Source organism: Diadema antillarum, unplaced genomic scaffold, assembly GCF_040938485.1.
Source record: "Diadema antillarum isolate AM-2024a unplaced genomic scaffold, OU_Dant_1.0 scf00000086, whole genome shotgun sequence".
In the NCBI taxonomy this organism is placed as follows: domain Eukaryota; kingdom Metazoa; phylum Echinodermata; class Echinoidea; order Diadematoida; family Diadematidae; genus Diadema; species Diadema antillarum.
The window spans coordinates 1,213,974-1,239,864 of record NW_027270975.1 but is presented as its reverse complement, the minus strand read 5'-3'; the positions used below and the strand labels follow the sequence as shown (position 1 = coordinate 1,239,864).

General features: G+C 35.7%; 1 protein-coding gene across 1 annotated transcript in view; it reads right to left on the bottom strand.

Annotated features, from left to right (window-relative positions):
* LOC139717935 (tensin-1-like) overlaps positions 1 to 25,891 on the bottom strand; it is a 126,452-nt gene that overhangs the window by 77,185 nt on the left and 23,376 nt on the right. Inside the window, exon 2 of the mRNA XM_071629420.1 lies at positions 8,713 to 8,856. Within this exon, the coding sequence (XP_071485521.1) occupies positions 8,713 to 8,856 (144 nt within the window). The remainder of the gene's footprint in view (positions 1 to 8,712; positions 8,857 to 25,891) is intronic.

The window sequence follows — 25,891 nt, the reverse complement described above, 5'->3', positions numbered from 1 at the left end:
TAATAATAATAATGATGATAATAATAATAATAATAATAATAATAATAATAATAATAATACCAATAACAATAGTAGCAGTAGTAGTAGTAATAATAATAATGATAATAATAATAATAATAATAAGGAAAATTCATATAGCACTTAGGACAAACATGTTTTGAAGCACTTTACAATTGTCATAAGAGAACAAACATATAAATCAACTACTAATACAAATAATCCACAATGCATTTGAAATCATCAGTTCTGATCTTGAACTAAATGGGTTATGAGTTTCTTTTTGAAAATGTCAATTATTAGCAAATGATAAAAGAATAGTCAGGGACGTAAATACAAAATGTGTAATCTTTTAACAATTTGGGCAAATTTATGAAGTAGGTTCTATAGCACGACAATAATGCATGCATAGCATTCCACTGGCTTTGACGTTCATACTCCACACACGATCTTCCATAGAGTTTGTTAATGGAAACCAAAGAAGTGATTCTCAATATTTATAATTTCAAGATATATTTCAAAAGAAACGTTAAAATTCGGTATGGAACTTGGTGGTAATATTGTACTCAACATATGCTTCCAGTTTTTCTTCAGATCTCTTTGTTATTACTGCCCCAGGTCTGATGAAAATGGAATATTGATATCTCATAAAAAGTTAACATTTAAAGGGTGTGTACAGTTCTGGTTGAGGTGAGGATTTAGCTTTTAAAGTTTTGCGAGATATTTCGAAACCACTCTATGAGATGTCAAAGAGCATGCAATTCTAGGGGGTATCAAAAGTTTATTTGATGAAATCGGTTTGAAAATGGCTGAGATATCCAAAAACAAGGTGAAACAAAGAGATCCTAATAAAAAGCGTGGCCTGTCGCCTTTTATTATTATCACTTTTTGGATATCTCAGCCATTTGAAAACCAATTTTCATCAAATAAACATTGAATCCTTCTTAAAATTACATGCTCTTTCATATTTCATGAGAGGTTTCTCATTATCTCACTTAGCAATGTTCAAAACATGAATCCCCACCTCAACCAGTACTGTACAGTCCCTTTAACCATCTTGCCTACATATGTGCATAACTTTGTTCATCAGGGTTAGCAATTGAATGTTAAATATTTCACATTAAGTAAATGATTAATGAGTATTTTTGTGTACTTAGTAGAATTTTACAATTAGTAGAAGTACAATCTTTGATTGATTTTAGTGTGCATGCCCTGTTCTTTGTACAATAATAATTGCTATCAGAAATATTGAAAGGGATGCTTTCTTTTGTCAAAACAATTTATCAACACCTGCTATAGACCACATAACTTCTCAATGGCCTAGAGGATGGGAACACAGGGGGGATTCTTGTTTCTTCTCCTTTTATCATTATTATTGTCATTATCACTATCATCAATACCATAACACATACACTGTCCCAAAATCACAATTTCTTCAATTGAACTATACAAAAAAAAACACACAATATAAAATCATAAGATCATTTTAACAACTGCTAGAAAGTATAGGATACATCAGTTATTTTCATTACAATGACGGAATGATAGCTTGAGATTTCACATGACCTTCAATTCTATAGGACATGCTAAGTGCCTAGATTTTAAGATACATGTATTGATAAACTACACAACTTTCTTCCTGTATGCACATGTACATACAATACACATGTATATGCATGTGTGTATGGATATTATGTATGTACGCCTATGTATGTATGTATGCATGTATGTGTAAAGTATATAGGCCTAAAACACAACATCATACACATATGTAAAACACATTTGATGTGGATGAGGAAGGGTGAGGGAAAAATTAATCTTATTACATTGCATTATGAATGACATAAGTCTGAGAAATGAGACTATCACCAGCATTTGAATATAACTTGTACCCCCACCCCCTAATTTGGTAAGTCTGATGTTTGCGCAGACATGGTAAGTGGCCATTAGGAGTATCACATAATTGTTATGGACTCTTTGTAGGTCCACTGTTGGTTCTGTCTCCAGGCCTAAGACCTGTTCGAATGGACCCTTCCATTGAAGAGATGGTCGTTTAGCAGCAAGGGGTCCATTCCAGGTGACAATGTGATGCAATGAGATAATAGGATGGAATTCAAAGAGGCCAGCCCCTTAAGATATGTCTAAGTCAATGAACAAAAACGTGCACTTTCTCAACTGCTGTGTACCATCACAAATGAAGTCTGTACTTTGCTCTGTCTGTGCATACACACTAAAAAGAAGAAAAGCATACCATCAACATTGCTAAGAGCAAGACCATTTACAATACCCTCCCTGACCCCCATCCCCCATTTGAATACCATTTCCACTCTTGCATTATCCATTACCAAAGCATTCTGTATATAGAGGAATACATTTGCTAATACAGTTGTAGGACAGTTACCTGCATAAAGCTGGAAATAAGAACCAATGTGGAGCCCCTTGTATTACAACTTCAATTCTCTGTTTAAAGGGAAATTGTACTCCTCATTCAAGGTGATTTAGTAAAATCAGTATTAAAAGTTAAACAAACTGAAGAGTAAACATCCCATAAAAAAAGGTATTATTAAAGAAAATTACAAACTTTATACTTTATCATGTTTTTGAAATACTGTGGTATTAAACAATTAAACAATGTGATAATGCTATTGCTTTATTACTCTCTCATTAGTTACTACACACACAAAAAAAATTGCAAGATAAGTCTCTATGCCAATTATTCAAAAAATATGTAACAAAGTCATTTTTGTTCAATTGTTACAAATCTAGGACAATGTTATATGCAGCATGGAATTCATGTGAAACAAATTTGTTGAAGATTTGTGTGTATAAAAATGGGAGATCTGTGAAACTAAGACTTCATAATTTCATATTACTTATATGAATAGTAGTGCAATTGTTCTGGAATTTAAAAAAATGCGAAACTGTGGAATTCAACTCTCTCTTTCACTATGTCCAATTTTAACAATACTTTTAATTTTCTGCATTATCATGTTTGATTCCATTCTTTTTATCTAAGATAACTTGAACATGAGGTTTCCCTTTAAGAGATCCAAAAACTCATTTTGACATCCAACTGGGATCATCCATCTTCACTTTCACATCACAGAGAGGTTGAGGAGGAAAACTGTGTGAAATGTGATTCTGTATCTCATCCACTGACACTGCAAAGGAATGTCAAGTTCTGCACAATTGCAATTGCTGTCCATCAGTGAACATGGTCAACATCATCTGCCCAAATATACAATGAGACTTAAATCTTGAAACACTTTTATTATTAAGAAGAATCATGATTTTTCCTCTTTTTCATGTTTCACTCTTAAATTCAAATTTACACAACAAAATAATAGTACATGTAATTGCTTGAAAAAAACACAAACAAATAGGGATACAATAAAAAGAATGAAGCAGTTGATCTCAGACAACTTCCAGTGGGAAAAAAATCAAACAAAAACAATTTGTATCACAAGCCACCATCTAAGATCAAGTCAAGTGTGATTGAAACAATGAAATGAAATCTGTCCACTTCACACAATATAAATTGAATTGAAAGAAATCAAATCAAATCTCAACAAACCATGACATGCTAATGTATCTTTGACTCTTATAAATCTCATGATGGTATCTTATTTTAAAGAATTGTGCCAACAAAATAATCAACATGCACATTTCTAAATCAATGGATGTAAAGCCATCACATGATATACATTTTTCTTGGCTATGCTTTCAAAATGAATGAGACTGGAAAAAAAGACTTGCACTTTTTAGCACACACAATCGACATGCACCATTTCTGCTGAGCGTCAATTCTTTATAATTCCAGTGGTTATGTGCTCAAGATGAGGAATGGTGCTGGACCCTTTCATACTCTTTATTAATTGAACCCTGGGTGGTAAAACCACCAGAAAAGGATGCTGCAAAATTTGTACTTCAACAGTCATATCAAGGCGTACCTCCTTGGTCATACCAGCTTCACAAAGGGAAGCATAGTTACCACTCAAGCAGCACTTATTTCTCTGAAGTGAAGAAACAAACATTCCCATACAGAATGTAACCCTGTCATTACCACTGGCAACCTCTTTGCAAACAATATCATTAGTATTTTGACAATCTAGTCCTTGGAGGGGTTAATCAAAGACTGAACTGATGCAGACATTCTCACAAGTGCCTCCAGTCTTCTTCAGGTAAGAGATGGTAGGTGAAAAGATGACAAAGTTGAGGCAGTCAAAGTGTCTGGGACCACTCTAGGTAGGATTGTTAGTATTTGGTGGGTGTGGATAGAGTCTGGAAAGTCAATGTTAGTCTCTGCTCTGGCTGGCTGCCTTCTAAGTGGAAAGTCAAATTTATGTTAACTATTTTAGATTTGTGTATCTACCTCTGAGTACTTGTAACAGAGTTCCAAAACTGGTGAGGGTGTATCCAAACAAATTCAGATTGACATTGGAAAAGTGCACAGATCAAATGCTTTTTGTGCAGACTTTAATCTCAAAGTGCATACTTGCAATGAAATAAAAATGTTTAAAAAGTCTCCAGATTACTGGCATTTCATGATGCAGAAACATGCACGAGTTGACTTACCATGACTTCACTATATAAATAACAACCCTGAAATTAAAGTAATGAAAAACAGGACCCTAAAATATAAATGTTATCTATGCTTTACTCCAATTTCTCGCACTCATGCTGAGAATAATATTCTACACAGCAATGAAGTAGTTAATTTGACAGCACCACCAGCAAAGTATGACATTAAAACACTATTTGCGATTCCTTGCAGTTTCTCCAACTTCTTAACACATTTCTGATTTTCTGAAAGGATATTTCTTTAAAAGAAAACCATGGAAGGACACTGGTGGCCAGAACCATAGTAAAGATAGAGAATGAGTCTTAAATTCTAATTGTAAAAGAACATACCTATGAGAAACCCTCAAAAGAAGCTACGTATGAATATATCCCTTGTTTTGTGAGATGAGTGAGTGGAGCAAAATTCTATGATACCACAATACAAGCACCCAATGCACTGAAAATTTGTTTAAATGGATAGCCTTAGCTTAGCTTTCATTCTCTACAGGCTCTGCTTGGGTAACTTGCAGTTTGAGATTGACTCAACTTTACAAATGTGATTGCTGTTTGCTTTGGGATTAGCATTTGTATCATATTCCTTTGATCAGTTCAATAAAAAGTTGAACAAGCGGATTAAACCTTAAATTGCCTAGAAACATACTTTCTTCCACTGTACTAAACATACAACTGACCAGCAATGACACTAAATTTGTAAATTTGCTCAACACAAGTCCATCATCATTCGTACCACTTGAATTCTGCAGTGACAAATATGCAGGCAATACAATCATCAAGTTGCATACAGCATTTTTATGACTGCCCATATATACTAAACCTATAATGACAACTAGTAACTGTCATAAAATTCTTTTGAAAGTGAAAGAAATAGATATACAGCTAACAGAGATAGAGATTCAGCCACCCTGTGAAAAGGATGAGAGAGGATTGGGACAAAGTGTCAAAAACAATGAAACTCACCAAAAGAAAGAATACCGTTGCACACCAAACTCACAAACAAACTTTCCAGGCTCGCATCAGTGAAAAGAATGCTCTATAATACTTCCATCCGTGGGGCTTTGTGTCTTGCGGATCAACAACAACACACAAAAAGAAAGGTTACCAGTACGTTTACACAACCAAACATTTGACAATCCGCAGCCCTACTGGCGCATCAAGGCGTGTAATTGCAACATGATCACGGGAGCGCTGAGCCGCGCACGGATGTCAAACGTGGAGTTAATTCTTCACATTTACAGACCGATGCTCCCCTGGTCATGTCTGAGTACATGCTTGCTTGCCTTGTAATGAGTTTGGAGTTGTGAAGTCACAGTTTTTTCCCTTCCCCCTTGTTTATTCCTTCTACCAGCCCGATGTAGACAAATGGTATGTGAGGAGCTAGTCTACTTTCAGACACTACAAACATTTTCTCTATTTATCTTTGCAGGTTCATTGTACCATGGGCTGTGCCAGTGTTGTATGACACTGGTAAAATTGATGTATGACATCTTTTAAGATGAAATGTGAATACTCTGCCAAAAGAAAACTAGATGCTTTCTGCATATATGTTGACAGCAACTCCTGGCAATCATAGCCAGAATATAAATGTAAAATAAGACAAATAAATTGAGAAATACATAACACATTGAGTGCCTTGTGTTCTCATGTTATCAATCTTTGGTGCATAAAATGTGCAAACAATGGCAAACCAAGCAGAAAACTCTCTCAACATCTCATCAAGACTGAAAGAAAACACTGAAATCCCCACCGGCAAATTGTCTGGGTATTTCCTTTCATTTGTTGCACTTGCTTTCCGTTTACCACTTGCTTTTGCTTTTTGCTGATTATTTCTCTTCCTGTGGGATTCCTACATAAAAAAAAGAATAATAATCTAAATGTCATGAATTTAATCACTGCAGCAAAACACAGATTCAACCATACTGTAATGTGAAAATAACATAAAAAGTATGAAATAAAGAAGAAAAATTAAGAAGAAAAAAAATATAAGATGAAAAATACACAGCAAGACTTACGTACCCCAACATGTATGTGGATTCTGTTCATGCAGAGAATACATCAGTGAAATTGGAGGAAAATTGGACAATCTGTTCAGAAGCTATGCATATTTAATATATTGATTAAAACCACATGCCATCTCATCAATGGATAAGAAGGCTAGAAAAATGAGTGATGTCACAGAAGTGGATTGATGTAAAGAGAAGTCTACAAAATTTCATTTTTTAAGAACAGTACAACCTCCTTTAACTTATTACTGACATATTTATGCTAAAGGTAATATTATTCCTCATGCCTCCCGCAGGAGGTAAGTCTGATACTCCTTCATTATGCTAGAAAAATGAAAATATGTAGAATTTCCTTTATATTTTCTGTACATCTTCTACTTCTATGACATCACAAACTGTATTAGCCTGCTTTTCTAGCAACGGTGGCACTAAGATATCAACAATTCATAACTTTGAACTGATAGTACAAATTTCCTCAAGATTCACTGCTACTGCTGGATTCACTGAGTCTACAGATGCATGTTGGGTTGTTTACCCTTCAAGAAGTTGTGTATGTGAGCGTGTTGGTGATATGCACATGTACATGTACACATAGTGTACATATATAGGGGCATTCCAGTAGGTCTATGTGTACTTTGCAATAATATTTACAGCAGAGACAAATATGTTCCTGAATAACATAAGTGAAATCAGAGCAACAGACTGGAAAAAATGTGAGCAAAATTGAACAACTAATGTTAGTCAAAGATATTTGAATATCTTAAGATCTTATATTTCACAATATAAGGCAGTATCTAAACAGAGCTATATTTATCAGGAACTTTTAAATTACTCCAAAACAAAAGAATTTTAACGCATAAATGATGAAACATGAGAGTGATTGAAAAGCAGAATTAAATTGTGATGTGTCTGATTTAAATTGAGAAGTGTTATCCTTTCTGAAGTGGCATGTCCACATGAAATCATCTGAGTGTTATCAAGGTCACATAACAAAGACAGCGACATCAAGATGCCAAGAAATGCTACAATCTGCAGACATTCAAACTGTCAGGTATTTCTGAACGTTTGTCTCATCAACAGTATTTGCCCACCAGCAGCTGCACTTTCATTTTCCTCGAATATGCTTCTCTCTTCCAGGCTTATCTTCTGCATCAGCCAGCTTCTTTTGGCTTTTAACTTCTGGACATTCCAAAAGAGATCAAAATATTATGCTGAATGGACCAAACTAAAGGGAACTTAAAGGGTGCAAACTGAAATTGTGAAGCTTGTTTTCTTATATTATTAAAGTCAAATTATTACAAAAGTGAATAATTAAGAATAAACAAACACTTCAGACAGTGCATTTGTATGACACATGCAAAAAAAAATCATGGAAACCAGGAAAGTGTTCAAAATTCATAAGCCAGACTTTCTGTAAGACAATAAAGAGGCATGGTTCGTTATGTATTTCATACAAATACATATATAATTATCTGGATAAGATTTAATTTCAGTAGAAACATTTTTCATGAATTATTTCTTTGTATGTTTTTCCAAAAGTTTTATAAATTTGACATTTGACTATCTTTCATTATGGTTGAAATGAATGAAAATAGCAAAGAAAAACATAAGTACATCTCAAAGGAAAAGCAAATAAGAAGATGAAAAATAACAAAAATGAGAAAACCTACACAAATGTGATTTGGTCTGGGCATGTGATCAAATATCCAAATACCCCTATGTCCAAAGGGCAAACTCAAACAATGAAAAATAAAAATGAGAAACCAAAATGACACAAACAAAATTACTGCAAAACAAGAAAAACTGACTTTAAAAAAAAAGAATTGTGATGAAACAGATTAATTCATAATGTATTCTTTCTGAGATTCTGACATCCACATAGACTTTACACAAGACCCCATCATGTAGCCTACTTGAAGGCAAAGAGATAAATGTGGGTCTTCTTCTGTAAGCATTCTGAATTGTGATAGGCATCTGTGCATTGATTGTCATAACAAAGTGAAGAAAAGATTGGTAAGAAAGATTATCTTTGTATGGTAACAGAAAAACAGATTGCAGGCAAAAGAAAACCCCATACAAACACACAGCAGAAAACCAAACCTCCAAGCAATGAAAGTGGATTTGAAAGCCACACCGGTAACTTATTTGATTGTTTCCTGTTATTCCTTGGTCTCCTTTTTCTTTCTGAACTTGCTCTCTCTTTTTGGCGTTTCGCTTTTACTTGTTTGGCTTTTTGCTGTTTTCTTTTTTGACGTTTGGCTCTCTTTCTCTCTGGATCCTAAAATGAAAAAAACAATTAGCACAAGAATGATACAAATCCAGATACAAATCATACAAAGATACAAATACAAAGCATATTTTAGCAACCTCTTTATACACACCCTTCTTCGCAAAGATGTTTACGTACAAATGGAAATCATAATCTACTAGATTCAATACATTTTCGGAAAAAGACTTTGCTACTGATTGCCTTCTAAATAAAAAGGCCAATACAGACCAACAAAATTGATTCCCTGAAAACAGAGGACTACCATCTCAAGACTAATCTCACCTCATGTACTACATCGTACACTTTCTAGGAGAAAAATACTGATATGTTTCCAGTTAAACAACAATAAGAATACCCTTCAGTATGCACCAGATTCTTTTTCCTATTTACATGCCTATGGCATTTCAAATACCATCACATCAATGTGTCCATCCCCGGAGCTGGCCTGAAGGTAAGACTAGGAACAAATACAAGCAACATGAGCTGGGCCTGGATGTAATGATATGTCTGACTGTGAAACATAACTCAATTGTTATGATGCATGTCTTCATGTCATACAGCAGGGACTGGGCCTACAGGATAAGAGAGTGCTTGCACACCCCAGTAGCCAGCCTGCCAGCTGCACATACCAAAACAAACTTCCACTCCTATGAGAGAGAAAGAAATGGAGGGAAGCACAGACAGACAGACATACAAACAGATGGAAACAGAGAAACAAAAACAAAGAAGCATTTAAGAGTTTAACAAAGAAGCTATCTGTTATCACATTTCCCAAAGGGTGTATTGTAAACAGAGTGAAAACTAGTGGTCATACATTTCAATGACTCACCATGACAACCGCCAGACTGCTGTACCCTATACCTATACCCTAAACTCCATCACCTTGCAACTCTATACTCTTGAATGCAAGTAGTATGCATGCATAAATGCACATCTTATGGTGGAAGTGAATACAATATCAAGCTTGTCATGATCTTTTCAATTGTACTTTCAACAGAACTACATTAAAACATTCCTCCTGACAACCAGTGACCGAATATAATTTGTGAATCATGTTGGGACAAGTGGGATTCTGAGTTACTTTCAGACATACTAATATGAGTTGATTAGTATAAAATGTGTTTCTAAACATGTTTACAAACAAGTTCTTCTGCTCAAAATCTGAAAGCTCTCAGAGAGAAAGAGAGGTAAGGAGAGAGACAAACAGAGACAAATAAAAAGAACTGAGTCCAATCAAAGTATGTGCAACTTTTCATGCACAACAGAGTGAAGAGTCAGTCATGGTCATGCTCTCTCCCCCAGCCACCAAGTCAATGCTATATTTAGGTCAGCAAGAAATGGAATGAATGGCTTGTTTCACTAGGGGCAAGGAATATTTACAATTCCTGCACAGCTACCAGTTTATTTCTCTAACCTCATTGTATCAGGGTGAACCATGCCTCCTGATGATCTAAATATAGGAAATAACACTATGTCTGACAGCTTCTGTTAAACTAAAAACAGGGAACAAGGTAACACAAAAGTTTTAGAGCATTGTCTGTGTTGTATTTCCATGTGTGGGTCAGAGGAGTTTGTGGAGGCTGTTTTATGCAGTATTCAGAGCGCCGGCTGATTGTGTGATTATCTGGCAGTGACCAAAATGTATAAATAGTGGAAAACACTGAACATGTACTTGAAGTTTAGAACTAAGAAATTAATGTTTCAGTGAGATAGACAGATGCTGTATTTAAAGCAGGTTTAGACAAAATAGATTAATAGCTATCCCTTAACAATACTGCTACACATGATCCCCTTAGAAACATATACACAAAATTAACTATCCTAAAAATAACTATCCCCATTCGAAGTTTTGCAAATGCATGGTCTTCAGCAAGTTCTAGTCATCTTTATTTGTAAAGCTGGTCCATCAGATCTAGTTGCATCCAGGGTTAGTTTTTGAAGTAAATAAATTAGCTCATCTTTGAATTTTAACTCTATATTCAAGTATAGGCCTACATAGACTTTTGCAGCAAAAAAATGACTCACATCTAAATTTTGTCACAAGCAAATCATTTTGTATGATGTAATGACACTAATATGGAATTTGAAACAACATTTTACCAACTTTAATTATCTAACAATATTGCTTCATCAACAACAAAAAAGATGTCAGATTCAAACACATTATGTCGGCTGCTTAGCTCTTTGAATTGTGTTCACAACTGGGAAGTAAGGCCCATATGAGCCTTGACAAAGACTAGCTCAGTAGGAGTTTTGTGGTAAGAGACAGTTTACAGAAAGGCTGAAGTACAACTTTGTGAAGACGACTTAATGCATAATGCATACAGTTACAGGACACGCACTTGTGATATTCCACTCAAGCCTCAGGTCGACAATGACACAATCGGACATCCATAGTATATCAGTAATGAGTGAATTACCTCGAGAGACCAAAAATATGCACAAAAAAACAATCATAAAGATATAGATATTAAAAGATGATAACTTACTTTCCTAATAACACACACACACAGAAAAGAACACTTCCAAAATTTCCAGTTTCAAAGATATCATAGGCTGCTAGTGTTCGAAGTCTAGGTATTCTACGACCATGCACATAGCACATGTTGTTGTCAATATACTTATCCAATACATTTCACATCATTAATACAATTATGAGACTTTGAACACACACCATCAACATATTACCCAATAAATGTATTAGCACATGACAGTCAAAGTCCAATACAAAGACTGATAGATAAGCACAGCCAAAACATCATTTTAGACTCCTAACCAACAACACTATACACCCCCCCCCCCCCCCATACAAGCACAAACCTAGTGATAAGAGTGTCATCCTCCCTACTGACTGATGCTAACACTGTATTGTCTTTAAACTCAGAGGGCAGCATACTGGTTTCTCATGGGTACAGATATGACCGTGTATGTATGATCTGTAGCACAGCATTCCTCCATAGTATCTCCTGGAGGGTCATTCATTGATGTCAACATACACTCAGCCAAAAAAAAAAAAAAAGAAAGAAAGAAAAGAAAAGAAAGTACATACTTTTTCAAGTTCATATCTTTCACTGAAGATCTAGATATTAGGATATGCAAAGCAATAATGATTTTATTTGTGATGGAGAAAAATAAGGAAGGAATGGGAAACAAAAGAGAAGTAAGTGAATTTCCTACTTTGAAGATAAAATATGGTACATTGGTATTTCAGGAGACAATGGGTATGCCAGTTGCTGATTTCATGAATTTAGGTTGAAATTCACAAAAGAAAAAAATGAGAGAAAAAAAACACATTAAATAAAGAGTGTATATAGTATTAGCAGTGAATAGAGGGTTTCAATGTTGTTAGAAATGGTGATTTGAAGAGTTTGTTTGCAAAAACCGATAAGTCCATATTTGCCAAATGGAGATATTTGGGATTAAAGGTCAAGAAAAATAAAGAGAATAATAAGAAAATTTTTGCTTCTTTTGACCATAACTTAAACAATATACCTTTATATGTAGTGACCAATATATAATTTAAAAGGTATTATTTTGTTCTTTATGACAGAGATCATACTTCAAAATCTTCAAAAATGGACTAATCGGTTTTTGCACACAAACCCTTCATTTGCTCAGTGAATTTACCAATTTGGATGAGGGATATACAGCAGTATCTAAACCAGAAAAGTACCCATTAGTATACACCTGGAAACCTATTCAACATTCATATAAACTCAAAGAATTGGGACTGACATTTTCAATCTTCTTTCCACTCTTAAGTGTTTTCAATTTTACTGATAATTCCACCCCCTAAATGTAATATTAAAGAATAGTCATTAAGAAAATCCTCGTTGTGGGATGAAAAGAAAAAATATTCAGTCATTTTTGTGACCCATCCACAAGATCACAAACTTCTTTTATTCTGACTCACAATACTGTGTGAGTCATATATCAAAGGTAGGTGCAGTTTTCAACCTACACCACCCTGGAAAGGCAAATGATCCATCATTAAGACAGAGATATATCATGCCCATATACAATTAATACCAGTCATTAAAATATTTTTGCATGTTTTTCCATGAGTCACAGGGTATCAACATTATTGTCACGGCTTCATTCAGCCAAATGCCGATGAGATTCTCACAGTGTTTGATATTGATTATATTGCAACCTATCACTTATTTTATAACACCACTATCTAAAATATAATACTTATCCTACAAGGCTATGGTAGACTCAAATAATCTCATATTGTGTATGACAAAATCAGAACACATTCAAAAAAACATCAAAGATTTCAGACTAGATTGCTATAATAATCAATGATTAGAAGTTTAATGAAACATGGCTCCCAGCAATAGATTACTTATAGACATGGTATTCTCTTGAGCCAGTACTTAAAGAAGTCATCACATGCTATGTATGATATCTGTAGTAAGTTACTTTTTCTCAGCAAGAATGGGATAAGATATCAAGTGCTGCATATGGAAGGTGCCGACTACTGTATACGCCAAATATTTCGCAAGGTTTTTATTTTTGTGAATTTAGCAAGTCAGGTGCTATTCGCAAAATTAAAGACCGCGAAAATAATGACTCTGATATATACACGTATACATTTCTCCATACAGTACATTACTCCATGATCGTGAATTTACCCACTCGTGAAATCGTTGGGAAGTCCCGATTCGCAAAAATTTAGACTCGCTAAATATATGGCATATACAGTAATTTATGATCAATCTTTATAGTCAGGAGACAAAAAGGTGCTACCCTTGTCAAAATGATTTTTCAGATGCTTGACAAGTCAGAGCTATAGGGAGAAACTCTGGCATGCCAAAAGGAGTATATGTGTGATTACACTGGAGGCCCTGAGCATGATTGCATGGCCCAGAAGCCTGGTTTTGGGAGGTGGGTCAAGCAAGACGGAAAAGCTTGGAGTGTGAGCAGGGATGTGAGACTGACAAAACTCTTGCATATATGTGTGCGTGTGCATTTGTGTGAACACATCTGCAAACATTGTAATTATCCGTTTGCTGAATGCTTCGCACACGAAGCCTTGATAGGGATGGGGTTATTTCCACCACCGGGCAAATATTTTGCAGAATACTTCTCATAGTATCAATTTCATGTGCTTATCTTAATACATCTACGAGCAGATTGTGCTCACACTGATTGAGAAGCATACACGTTTACTATTACTCCACTTTGAGATTTCGATAGGGAAGAAAAAGTGCACAAAAGCCCCGGGGACACTCCAAAATGAAGCATGATGTTCTGTAGCTTATATCACATTGGTAATGGAAAGACTTATAGTTTGAGCTCCGTTTTCATACTGAGGATACTGCCAAAGCCTGTTTGCTAAGTATGCAAATTTGGTTTTGCCTCCCTTGTGTCTTCTGCTTCTCTTTCCATTGAAGTGTTGTGAGATTTAAAAAAAAAAATGGCAAAAAAATTCATGATGCATGTAGTACCAGCGTGGGGTACAAAGCTTTCAATTTTTCTCCAGTTTCCCTTCACAATTACAACCTGTGTGGCACTGTCTGTTATCTAGATGGTGACATCATTTTCCCCTACAGTGTGCTTCTCATTCTCACAGAATATAGTATTCAGATGCCATTTTTAAATTCAAAGGATAAATTAAAAATACAAGACAATTAAAACAAACTTAAATTGTACTTTCCACCATTACATGGTACACTAGATCTACTCAAAGCAATTTCATTCATTCACCCCCTCTTGCTACTATACCATACTATACACATGATGTTCATTCTGAGGGTGCTCTGGATAGCTGCATTCTCTAGGTGCAGAATGTTTGTCAAATTACCATCATTTATCACTCCCTTTCTGTCAAATATGCAGTCATCTTTGTTGTCCTGTCTTTCAGCATGGCACGTAAACATGACAAATCTGCATCCTTTCTGCCTGTCACATAGAGTCGATTTGTGATGTTACAGTTGAACAAAGATATAATGAAAATATAAAGAAAATCCTACAAAATTTCACTTTTTTATGAAAAGTACACATTTCCTGCATTTGTTATTGACATATGTTGAGGATAATATTATTCCTCCTGCCTTCTGAAAGAGCCAAGTGCTCATTCATTATGATGGAAAAATGAAAATTATTGAAATTTTTCTTTTTTCTTCTTACTGTTGTCCAACTGTGGCATCACAAATTTTGGTAGTCTTCTTATCAAGTACTAAAACTACCGTACTAAAACTTTGAAAAATCAATTACTTTTAAAAAGATCATCTGATTTTCCTCAAACTTCACTGATGTATTTCATCTTATATTTCTGCATTTACTCAATACACACTTATATTTTGGCTTCATTCCCATAAAATACAAGTGAGTAATCAACTTGGTATTTGCTTTCTCACTTTGGGTAATAATTCCATGTTGAAAGTAAATTATCATGTTTTCAAGCTTTTCTTCCTGTAACAAAGTTAGTCTATCAATTATTGGTGTTTAACCAGCAGTGCAGTGATACATGTATTGAAATGTATCTTTCTTACCATTTATAAACAATAAATCATGAATTGATTCTCGTTACAACCGAGAGTTATTACCTTCAGACACTGTTTGAACACCTCTCCACCACTTCTTTTCACTCCGCAAGATCCATTACACACCTTTTGCTTGAAATCCCCTCCCTATTTCTTTCTTGTTAAAGGCTACGATCAGCCTGCTGTTCATCCGATCAATACAGACGACTATTTACCAAACTTCTGACTCATGGTGATTTTTTTTTTCCTTTTCTCAGAGCCCTTCCCATCCGAGGCTCCAATTAGAAGAAACCTAGGCAACCCCAAGAGAGGGAAGTTGTTTGCAAGTGCACGTTTTTAGAATGAGGGAGAAAGTCGCAACAGTCGCAATTCACAGAGCTACTCCAGATATTACCGTTAGGGGGACCTAGTAATGCAGAAATTGTACAACTGTTTAGCACACATGCATAGCATTCCATTCCTACTAGCAGTGTATGGCAAAGCCATGTCCTCTCTACATTCTCAGTTTGTGAGCTCGTATTGAGCGACTTGATGAACTTCTTTTTGATTCTTCTGATAAATCACTGGTATTTTTCCCTCATCTAATCTTTGAAAGACTACACAATATTCATATCAAATAATTTGTTAACAGATATACCAAAATATATATCTATATGGTTTGATTATCAAACGTCTGTAATAGGACCTATGCTATCCTTCTCCATGCAGATTTATTTGAAAACCCACATATTCCTGAAGAGAAATTACACAAAAGTAGGAACATGATGAATAGCTTGCTGTTTTCTTGGCATCTAAAATCCACACAGACATGCCCTATAAATCATCACAAACATTATGGGTAGGGATCAGGGGAACACAACACGCTAAGATTTATTGCCTTCTATTGTTTATCATCTAATGTTGTTTACCATTGCATTTGAGTAACAAATAAAAATGCAAACTTTGCCCACCATAAAGTGAGGCAACCATGTGAACAAAGAGCACAATGTAAAGATAACAAGGGGAGCCCTTCTTTGTGAGAACGATTCATTGGCCCTAAAATGTTGTCCATATTTAAAGGCAACTGGAACAAAGACAGCACTTGGATGACACATCTCGATTGTTGAGATGTCACGAAATGTTTCTGTATGGTAAGCGAGACATAAAACGGAAATTCCTTGACTTTAAATTTGTGAGCAAGAAATACCTCATGAGATCACTGAATATCAAGTTTCTTATTTTGGTACTATAACATTTTCCAAGATTCCAAGAGTTCCAAAGATGCGAACTTTTCCTACCTGATCCCAAAAAAATTTCTACAGAAAGAATAAAAAAGTCGTTACCTGAGCATAATGTTCAGAAGATCAACTCTAAAGTTTGCATGTCATCAAGTATGGATATCAAAGATTAGACATTCAAACACATTGGGTTGTGTGAAACACCTGTCAACTTGCTTCAGAAACAAAAAATTCCTATTTCAAAACACTCGTTGACTTTCAAATTTAGGCAAAGGGTACAAAATATCTATACCTTTTGCTTTTCAAACTGATATCTATTATCTCATATTTTCAGCTAATCACATAATTTTATAGTTTTCTCCATTTGAATGTCTGTGACTTTATCTATATAAGGTAATATGGTGACAGTTTACATTTGTACATATCTCACAGTGATCCACATAATGCATCTCATCTTATTAAACAAAACACTGTGGTTGTTGTTTGACATGATTTTACACAAAATGTGGTTTGAGAGTTCAAAATTAAAGAAGGCATTTCATATCATAGATCTGTGTTCTGGTCTCATCATTGCTGACCTCTACGTGGAGTAATTGAAGCTCCTTGATAGGATTGCTAAGCAGTGAGTTAAATATTGCCTCTGGAAATGACCGTAAACTGAAATCCATCCAGGTCAACTATTCCCAACCTGAGCCACAGAAATATCTGGACAACTGAAAGCTTGTAATTCATTTCAGAATTAATCAAATTTCTAAATCCATTAGTTATTCACTTGTTATGTTCAGATGGTGATCATTAACCTTGAGGACAGCTAACCTCGAGGATAAGTTCCATGGGGTGCCAAGTGTCACACAGTCAATTTTGTTATGAAATTACTCATTCCTTTGATGAAATGATTGATAAAATGACTGATTCAATTACTGATTTCATAACGAAATCAACCGTGGGACACTTGGTGCCCCATAGAACTTATCCTTGAGGTTAAGGATCACTGTCTGAACGTAACAGTTTTTGCTTTACATGTAAATCTACTATGTGGCTGGCATACACCACTATGTTCAGTATGTGTTAGCATAAATGTCATATATGCGTTAGCATAAATGTCATATATGCATGAGCTATAAATAACAAATTAATTGCTTTCTACTCTACATGGTACAATGCACACTCAATAATTTTAAGTGATTCTGCATGCATGATGAAACCTTTAGACAACTCACTACAGATCATTTGCACAGGAGAATTTAAACTACTACATAACAAATAGACATGTCACCATTTCATCAGGAAACAATATGCTGAAAATTGAAAAAAGATGTTTATCTGAAAATAGAGATATGATTTCTTGATGAATACTGGGTAAAAACAACAAACATCATACATGTACATGCCATTTTCATTCTTCCATAAACGCTATCAAATTGATGCTACCAGATATGCCTCTTTGATAAATTTCAAAGATCATCAATATTGATCATTCAGGTAACTAATATTCATTTACCCTGCATAGATACAATAAGTGTTAATTAACCCATTGAGGATGAGTCCCAAGTATACTCAGGCAAGTGTCTATGGGAAATATGTGCTGTATCAAAATCAGCCAGTCTTCAATGGGATAAAGATATCAGCTACTTTCATTTGTGATTGAAAGCTTTGAGACATTCGTTTGACGTTCCACGAACTGTTAAATCTCTCACAATATCTGGCTGCAAGAGTTTATTACTAGCAAGCCAGGGATACAACTGTATGTTGTCCGTAACAAGCTTTTTAAACACACATACACTCGCACACACAGAAACACACACACACACACATCACAGTGGTGCACCACATAGTGTGCAATTCGAATTTTCCAATATAATCCTCTTTGTAGGAATGATCCAACTAATCATAATGAAATTCCTAAAGAATGAGGCTAATCCAGATATTGAGGCAGCAAGCATGCCAAGAGGCACTTCATCACAAGGAAACTTGGAATTACTAAGCTCAAATTCTTGATAAAATGGTATGATCCACAACAACTGTTAGAAATCTTTTATATACCAGTATTTTTCTTCTGATCACTGCTAGTGAAACTATACTATTGTTCAAAGAAGTGCTTTGACCTGTCTTTCAATACAGTTCTGTAGTGGAAAAGGGAGAAAATCAAGCATATTTATAATTTTTAGCCTACAGAGTTTCACTAAATTGCTGATTCAGATACCTTCATGACATGCAGCAAATTTCTGGTAATATGGGAGAAGAAGATAATATTCACATATCATTATCATGCTATAATGGCACAATAGCCACATTACTGTGACAGGAAGATGGATATATAATCACGAAGCTCACTACAAGTTGAAAATGTAAGTAGCTGGGTGTTAACACGGAGCTACATAGCTCCATGGTATTAATGAAGACTTCGATGATATCGTAAGCATGTTTCTAGATACATTCACTGGCAGAGATGTACACCTTTTCTTATCTTCAAATTTGTGATGCAATTTGTGACACAGTTATAGTGTGGCATGTTGTTTGTGGTTTGCAGTCTCCAAGAATAGTTAATGTGTTTTAGATGTGTAATTACAAAGATGTAGGCCTACATCCATATACCATGAAAAGCCTGAAGAAAGCTCCCGTGTAAAGCATGCATGGGGTGTGGGAGAAGTGATTGTTGTTTCTGCATCTCAGGTGGTTCACTGAACTTTACCTGCTCAGGATAAGGTCAGCTGAGGTCAATCCAATAAAATGTGGGAGGATTATCTGTTTGTTTTCACTGGTCTTGACAACCTTGAGGGAATTGGGGGGGGGGGGGTAGGGGAAGGCTGCAGACAGTCTCTTCAGATTCTACATTCTGCAGCTGATAGGGCACAGATTATGTAATCAGGGGGTCTGACATTTACCCTTAGATTTGTGGGTGAATAATAGTCTAAAATTCAGACAGTAAATGTCGTTTCCAGCTATAAGAGAACCTACAGTTTTGAGTTAAATGAAGATTTCCCAAGCAAAAAACAAAACAAAACAAAATAAGACAAAACAAGACCAAAAAAAAACCTCTCTACTTGCAAGATATCAATAAAATAGGTTTGCCTTAAAAATAGCTTACATTTGATTGAATTAGAATTATACAAACCAATATCTTTAGTAAGATCACTGGTAAGAAAATGAGAAACATCACCTACTTCCTTCTGTGCAACTGAAGTGCTGTTCAATAGTCTGTCAAGGAAAGGCTTACAATAACAAATGTTTCCAGCTATTCTCTTAAGGCGTGTCTTCATCAGCCCGAAGTTCAAACTAGCGGGACATTTTGCGGTCTTAAAAAATAGCCCGATACAGCGAATGTGCGTCTTCATCAGCTCGAACAGCCTGCATCGGGAAATTAGTCCGAAAATTGACGCATGCACACTTTGCAATATCACTCTGCCTGGCTCGCGGTTCGAAAGTGGATTTCCCCGCTCAAAATCTCCTATATCACCGTATGTACGATTCTACAACCAGGGGGGTGGGGGAGGGGTGAGCAGTACAGCAAATTCTCTCCAAAGGGATATTATTAATGCTACTTTTTCTTCTGTCCAGTGAGGCATCTTAAATATGAAATTAACGAATTGCAATGTTTTAACAAATCCAAAATGCACACAATCTGCAAGAATCTTCAGCTAAGGTAGAGTGGACCAGAAGAAGAAGTTTACAAAAAAACAGCTAGCATGCTCGGCACTGAGTTTTAATAGGGAGGTAAGAGAAATCGCCTCCCTGGTTTTAAAGATGACAACAACAGTAGGCCTATATTGTGATCCTTGAATACACCGTGCGTGTAATGTACTATACACAATCACTAGCAATGACTAGCTTGTACATACGCTTTCCATTGCCAGCTGGCTAACCAGAAGCGGTGAGGGATCGAGAAAATTTTGGACTGATGGAGACGCACCCAAAATAGCGCGCTATTTCACAAATTAGCGCTCTAGTTGACGAACTAGACCAAGATTTGGGGGAAAATTTTCCCGATCAAATAGCTATTTGCGTCTTCACTACACAGATAGCGCGCTATTTTGACATCGGACTAGTTTGATAACTGCAAGATAGCGCGCTATTTTGAAACTTCGGGCTGATGAAGACACGCCTTTTAAGTTAGTTGATATGTCTGAGCTATCACAAGACACATGGGATTGAACTCATTGCCCACTGCTACAGTGCTACTAAATAGTCACAGCGCTTTATAGTGATATGATAAAATTGGAACAAATGTCTAGTACTTCGTCTATCTGATCTTATGAAATCATTCAATGGTCTCCAGGATGATTTGACAGCAAGGAAAGAAAATCTGCACACAATACCTACATGTATATCATGCATCTTTATGTACAGTTAATCTAAAATAGCATGATACAGCAATCTTAGCAGAATTCACCGACATTTTCATTGGCAAAGGTATATCATGGTTTATGTTGACAATTGGCTGCAAGCTCTAGTAACAATATTTTTATGCGAGCTTACAAATTGAAGGTTTATCCTGCTTTATGGTCTTCTAAGCCTTTAAAAGGGAAGATGAACAACAGAGGATCAATGTGATCAGATCTTTCACAGATCAAACTGTGTAATCAGATTTAGTGTTTATGGCATTCCAGCTAGATCAAGGAGCCATTATGTGCACCTTTGTCAGAAGCATACAGGACTTCTCATATCTTAGAGGTGACAGTCATAAGACAGCACCATCTCTACCAGGTTCACACTGTAGAAATAATATTCAAAAAAAGTTTACAAATATGTTTTGTAATGTATAACTAAACCTGTTTGGGGATAGTGACAGTGTGGTCACAGATATAAGTCTCACCATCAGTCTGCATGCAGGCACTCCACATAGAATGACTGTATCACTAACACCTTGGCTTGTCAAAGATAAAACTCTTTATAGGCTTTATTAATGAATACATGCAGAAGTACATGCACACACATATTTATATTACACACTAAGGCAGGAGTTAAAACAAGGTCAAGCTTGGCTCTACCCTATAATTGAGTTTAAAAAGTCAAATCATTAAGATATTATAAACACACACCCGAGTAAAGGCTGATTGGAAGTACGTCCAGAACATGATTGGTCACATTTGACATCAGAAACTTGTTTGGAATTAATGCAATTCAATTGGAATTCAGTCTAACCAAAGACAAAAAGCAAAACAGAACAAAAAATGGTCAAGTAGCAAAATATGCATTCAAGTCCAAGTGTACAAACAAGTTTTGTTATTCTAGTGTGAAAGCCATCTTTACCATCCTCACCAACCCCTACCATCCATTATTCATTAATCCCTCTCTATCCACCAGTTTCTCTATCAACATCATCTTTTCAGTCCACCAGGAAACATCTTTATCCATCTCATTTCTCACTCTACATGATCTACTCATAATCTTGTTAAAATGCCTCTACCAGTAACAACAAGGCCTCAATTGCCTCTTTCAGAATCCTTCACACTCTATAAATGCTTTCCTAAGCCTCACTCATCCCAAGGAGGTGAACCTCATCTCCCTGCTCATCCTATCTATGCCATTTGTCAAAACTGTTGAGTATTAAGAGGAAGGGCTGAAAAAACAATGGATTGAACACCTATCATAGTTGGTCCTCTCTAGAGGAATTTTCATGAACATCATCTTCTGTACTTTTCTTCAAATGTTCTTTGGTGCTTGTATGTAGTCCTTTTTAAAGTGATACAAGATCTCTCAGTTTGATTTATACTGGCATGATGAAGAGAACAGCAAGGTAGGTCTACATTACAAGACTGAACTGATGATGGCAAGAAGTGGACTTATCTTTTATCACTATGATATCAATGCCACTCTCACCTTCTTGCACCATCATCAATACCTCCATCACCACCGCCATCACCAGCATCACTACCACCACTCCAAATATCACTAACCTCACCAATACCACCAATACCACCATTACCATCACCACCACCATCAACACCACCACCACTTCCATTATCACCATCATCAATACTATCATCGCCATCATCATTACCTCCACCATCATCCATTTCTTATAAAACTTGTCCTCTTCTTCTTCCTCTTCATCTTCCTTCTCCTTAAACTCATCATCATGTTTTGTATTATCAATGCTTATATCATTAAATTCCATCCTTCCATTTACATATGCATACAGATTAAAATATATACATGAATTGCACTTATGAATTAAACTGATGTAATCATGTAAATAAATTTGCATAAATGCACAAAATTCAAAGGGATATGAGGACAAGCTTTATAATGTAAGATACAAGTGCATGTCATAGGCACATGCTCTCTGACCATAAAGAAAATTGGCAGCAGTTACTTCTGTGAAACTGGACCATCCCTACACGATGCTTATGGTGTAGCCCACATCACATCACAGCTTCACTCACCACTTTTACATTCCAAGTCTATGCAAGTGATGCAGAGAGACCCATGGGGCAGCCTGATATCCAGCAATGCTACGATATTGATCTTGCTGTCCCAATGTAAACAGGGTCACACATATTAGCAGGATATATGACACAAGCAAAATAGTGGCAAACATCATTAGGGCATTTCTGAGGGGCATTCCAGACATTTTGTTCCTGGCCCATCCTGCTTTACTGGCCATCACACATCCTAACCAATGGCCGCTTCAGCATGGTCACATAGTAAATCACCTTGAACCCATTCACACTTAAAACTTCTGTCCACAAAAAGTCTATAAATAATGTATTGACATACAATTTTTCTAGAGTCTGTATTTACAATATCAATTCCAAAGAAAAGCCATTTGTTGGGATATCCATCATAAGATGATGTACATTGTAGGGCCTACTGAGCATCAATATCCCAATGGAATCCTATTTTCGTTGCTGACTTTTCCACTAATAGAGTATCAATATTCCTAACTTTGTGAGTGAATTTAGCTTGAAACCACTATAAAAGAATTTTGCAAGCAAATCAACATGCAGGGGCACTAAAAAGATGAACAACACTTGCATGATCATTCATTGATACAGTTCTGAGAAGAATTCTTCTTCTGCATAGCATCCCTGATTAATAATCTGATGAATGGACACTACTCACACTAGCATGAAAATATCATAATCAACACTACAATCGAAACAATAAGTCTGTCATTAGTCAAATATTTGTTCATCAGTGGTCTGATAATCTTTAAAATCTGAACTGGGCCATCTAGGGTCAAAGAGGGATAATTAAATCCTCATCTGTGGCTAATTAGCAGTCACTTAACTTGAAATGGATCAGTGAAGAAAGCTATGTTGATTGGGCTGTAAGAACCAGACTGCCACATTTTGTTTTAATTTGGGATCTATCTCCACTAACCGCCCCCCCCCCCCATGCTTGTCACTTAGAACCTTTCTCATGTCATATGTTATATCAATTGGTAGCCTCATTTCTCATTCCAATGCACGTATCTGTCAAAGGCATGTACCAAAAATCTCTAGCTCCATGGGTCAAAGGCAATATTGCGATAATTGCATGCCATTGCAGAAACTTTTGAAGTGCCATGGTAGCTTCTCTAGATACCAAACAGTGTTTTTCTTTTTTCCTGTCAGTATTTGTTGTAACTCTTCCAAGAATGATTTCATAAAACAAATAAATATTCTTGTCACATTTGTGTCATGACATTATTACTTTCACACAAGCACAATTTCTTGAAAAACATTTAAAGACTGCTTAATGTCACTACATGAATGTATTGAAGAGAGATACGGATAAAAGAATAATATGTATTTAAGCACAAACTTACACACACACACACACTCAAACAACCCGAAACATCTTCATACACACACACACACACACACACACACACACATACATTTCATATACACAACACTCTCACACACACCCATTTTTTTTTTTTTTTTGAAATGATACTTATTCACTTCCATGCATATAGTACCACAAACATCAACTTTTGGGTATCACCCATACACACACACACACACACACACACACACACACACACACACACACACACACACACACACGCACGCACGCACACAAATGCAAACTCTCACTCACATGCCTAAGATAATTTCTCACTGGTTTGTTGTCACATAACCCTGGATCACAGCAGGAGCTCTCTCTGCCATAATTCTTCTCTCTTCAACTTATCATGGGCATGACGAATCAGAAGTAGGTTTGTCACTGACAATGACACAGAGCTCCACTTGTATAAACCTTTCTGAACATCTTACCAGGTCCACGGAGCTACACCTTGAATCAACTGCAATCCAATGTATTTACACATTTTTCTATCAAAATATAGCTTGAAATGAAGTAGAACTTGAGAAGTAAATACTATAGTAGTAGTAGGCCTGTGGTTCCAGTTACTCAGATTGCATATATATGTACATGTAGGACCTATAGTATCTCCTCCATATCATGAAATCACTTGCTTATATGTTGCATACATGAAAATGGGACACAACCTCTAAAAGTTATTTCAAACATACTATGTGATACAGCATCCACATATTTCATAAATGAACATTCAAAATAGGTGTTCATACTTATTTCAGTGATACACTGTACAGTATCAAACTGCCAAATATTTTGATAGCGAGTCTAATTTTTCATGATTTGGGATTTACTGACAATTTTGAGAGTGGCTGAAATCGCCATCGTGGAATACACATTTTTTTCAGGGATGTGATTGAATGCAGACAAGGTCAAAATCAGGAGCTATCATTAGCTGGAAGCAAATCTAAGATGAAATAATGATTGAAACAAAATGCAACATGATATGAAACAAAACATAAATATGCCTGGTGGCTCACTTACAGAGAACCTCTAATTCATTTTAATTCTCGATACATTCTTAGTGTGTAACTGAGAAATAGAATCTCCTTATCTGTGATTATCAAGAAAGAAACATCCACACGTTATTGTTTAAAAAGTTGACTTATGTACTGTTCATATTTCTGAAAATCTTTTGAAACTCTGTCATAAAAAGTACTGACATATTGTAATCAATATGGGTAGATATCTTTAAAGTAATTTTTTTCAGTAATAAACCATCTTGATAAACAAAAAAAAAAACATTTGCATGAACAATATTCATGATGTAGTTTAGTTCACTGAAATATGTGAGAGTGATTTAGTTGCACAAAGCAAAATATTGACAGCAGGAAGTGAAGGCAGATGTTTGTTTGGGGTTTGTTTCTTGAAAACTAGACATATTTGTAGTGCTTAGCACACAACAGGGAAAGGAGGATGAAGGAAGGAGTCATGGGAAATTGAAATAGAGAGCTCAACTTTTATCAATCCCAGTATTCAAGTTCTGTCCTGTGGGTTTCATGTAGGAATAGTCAGCCTAACTTAAAG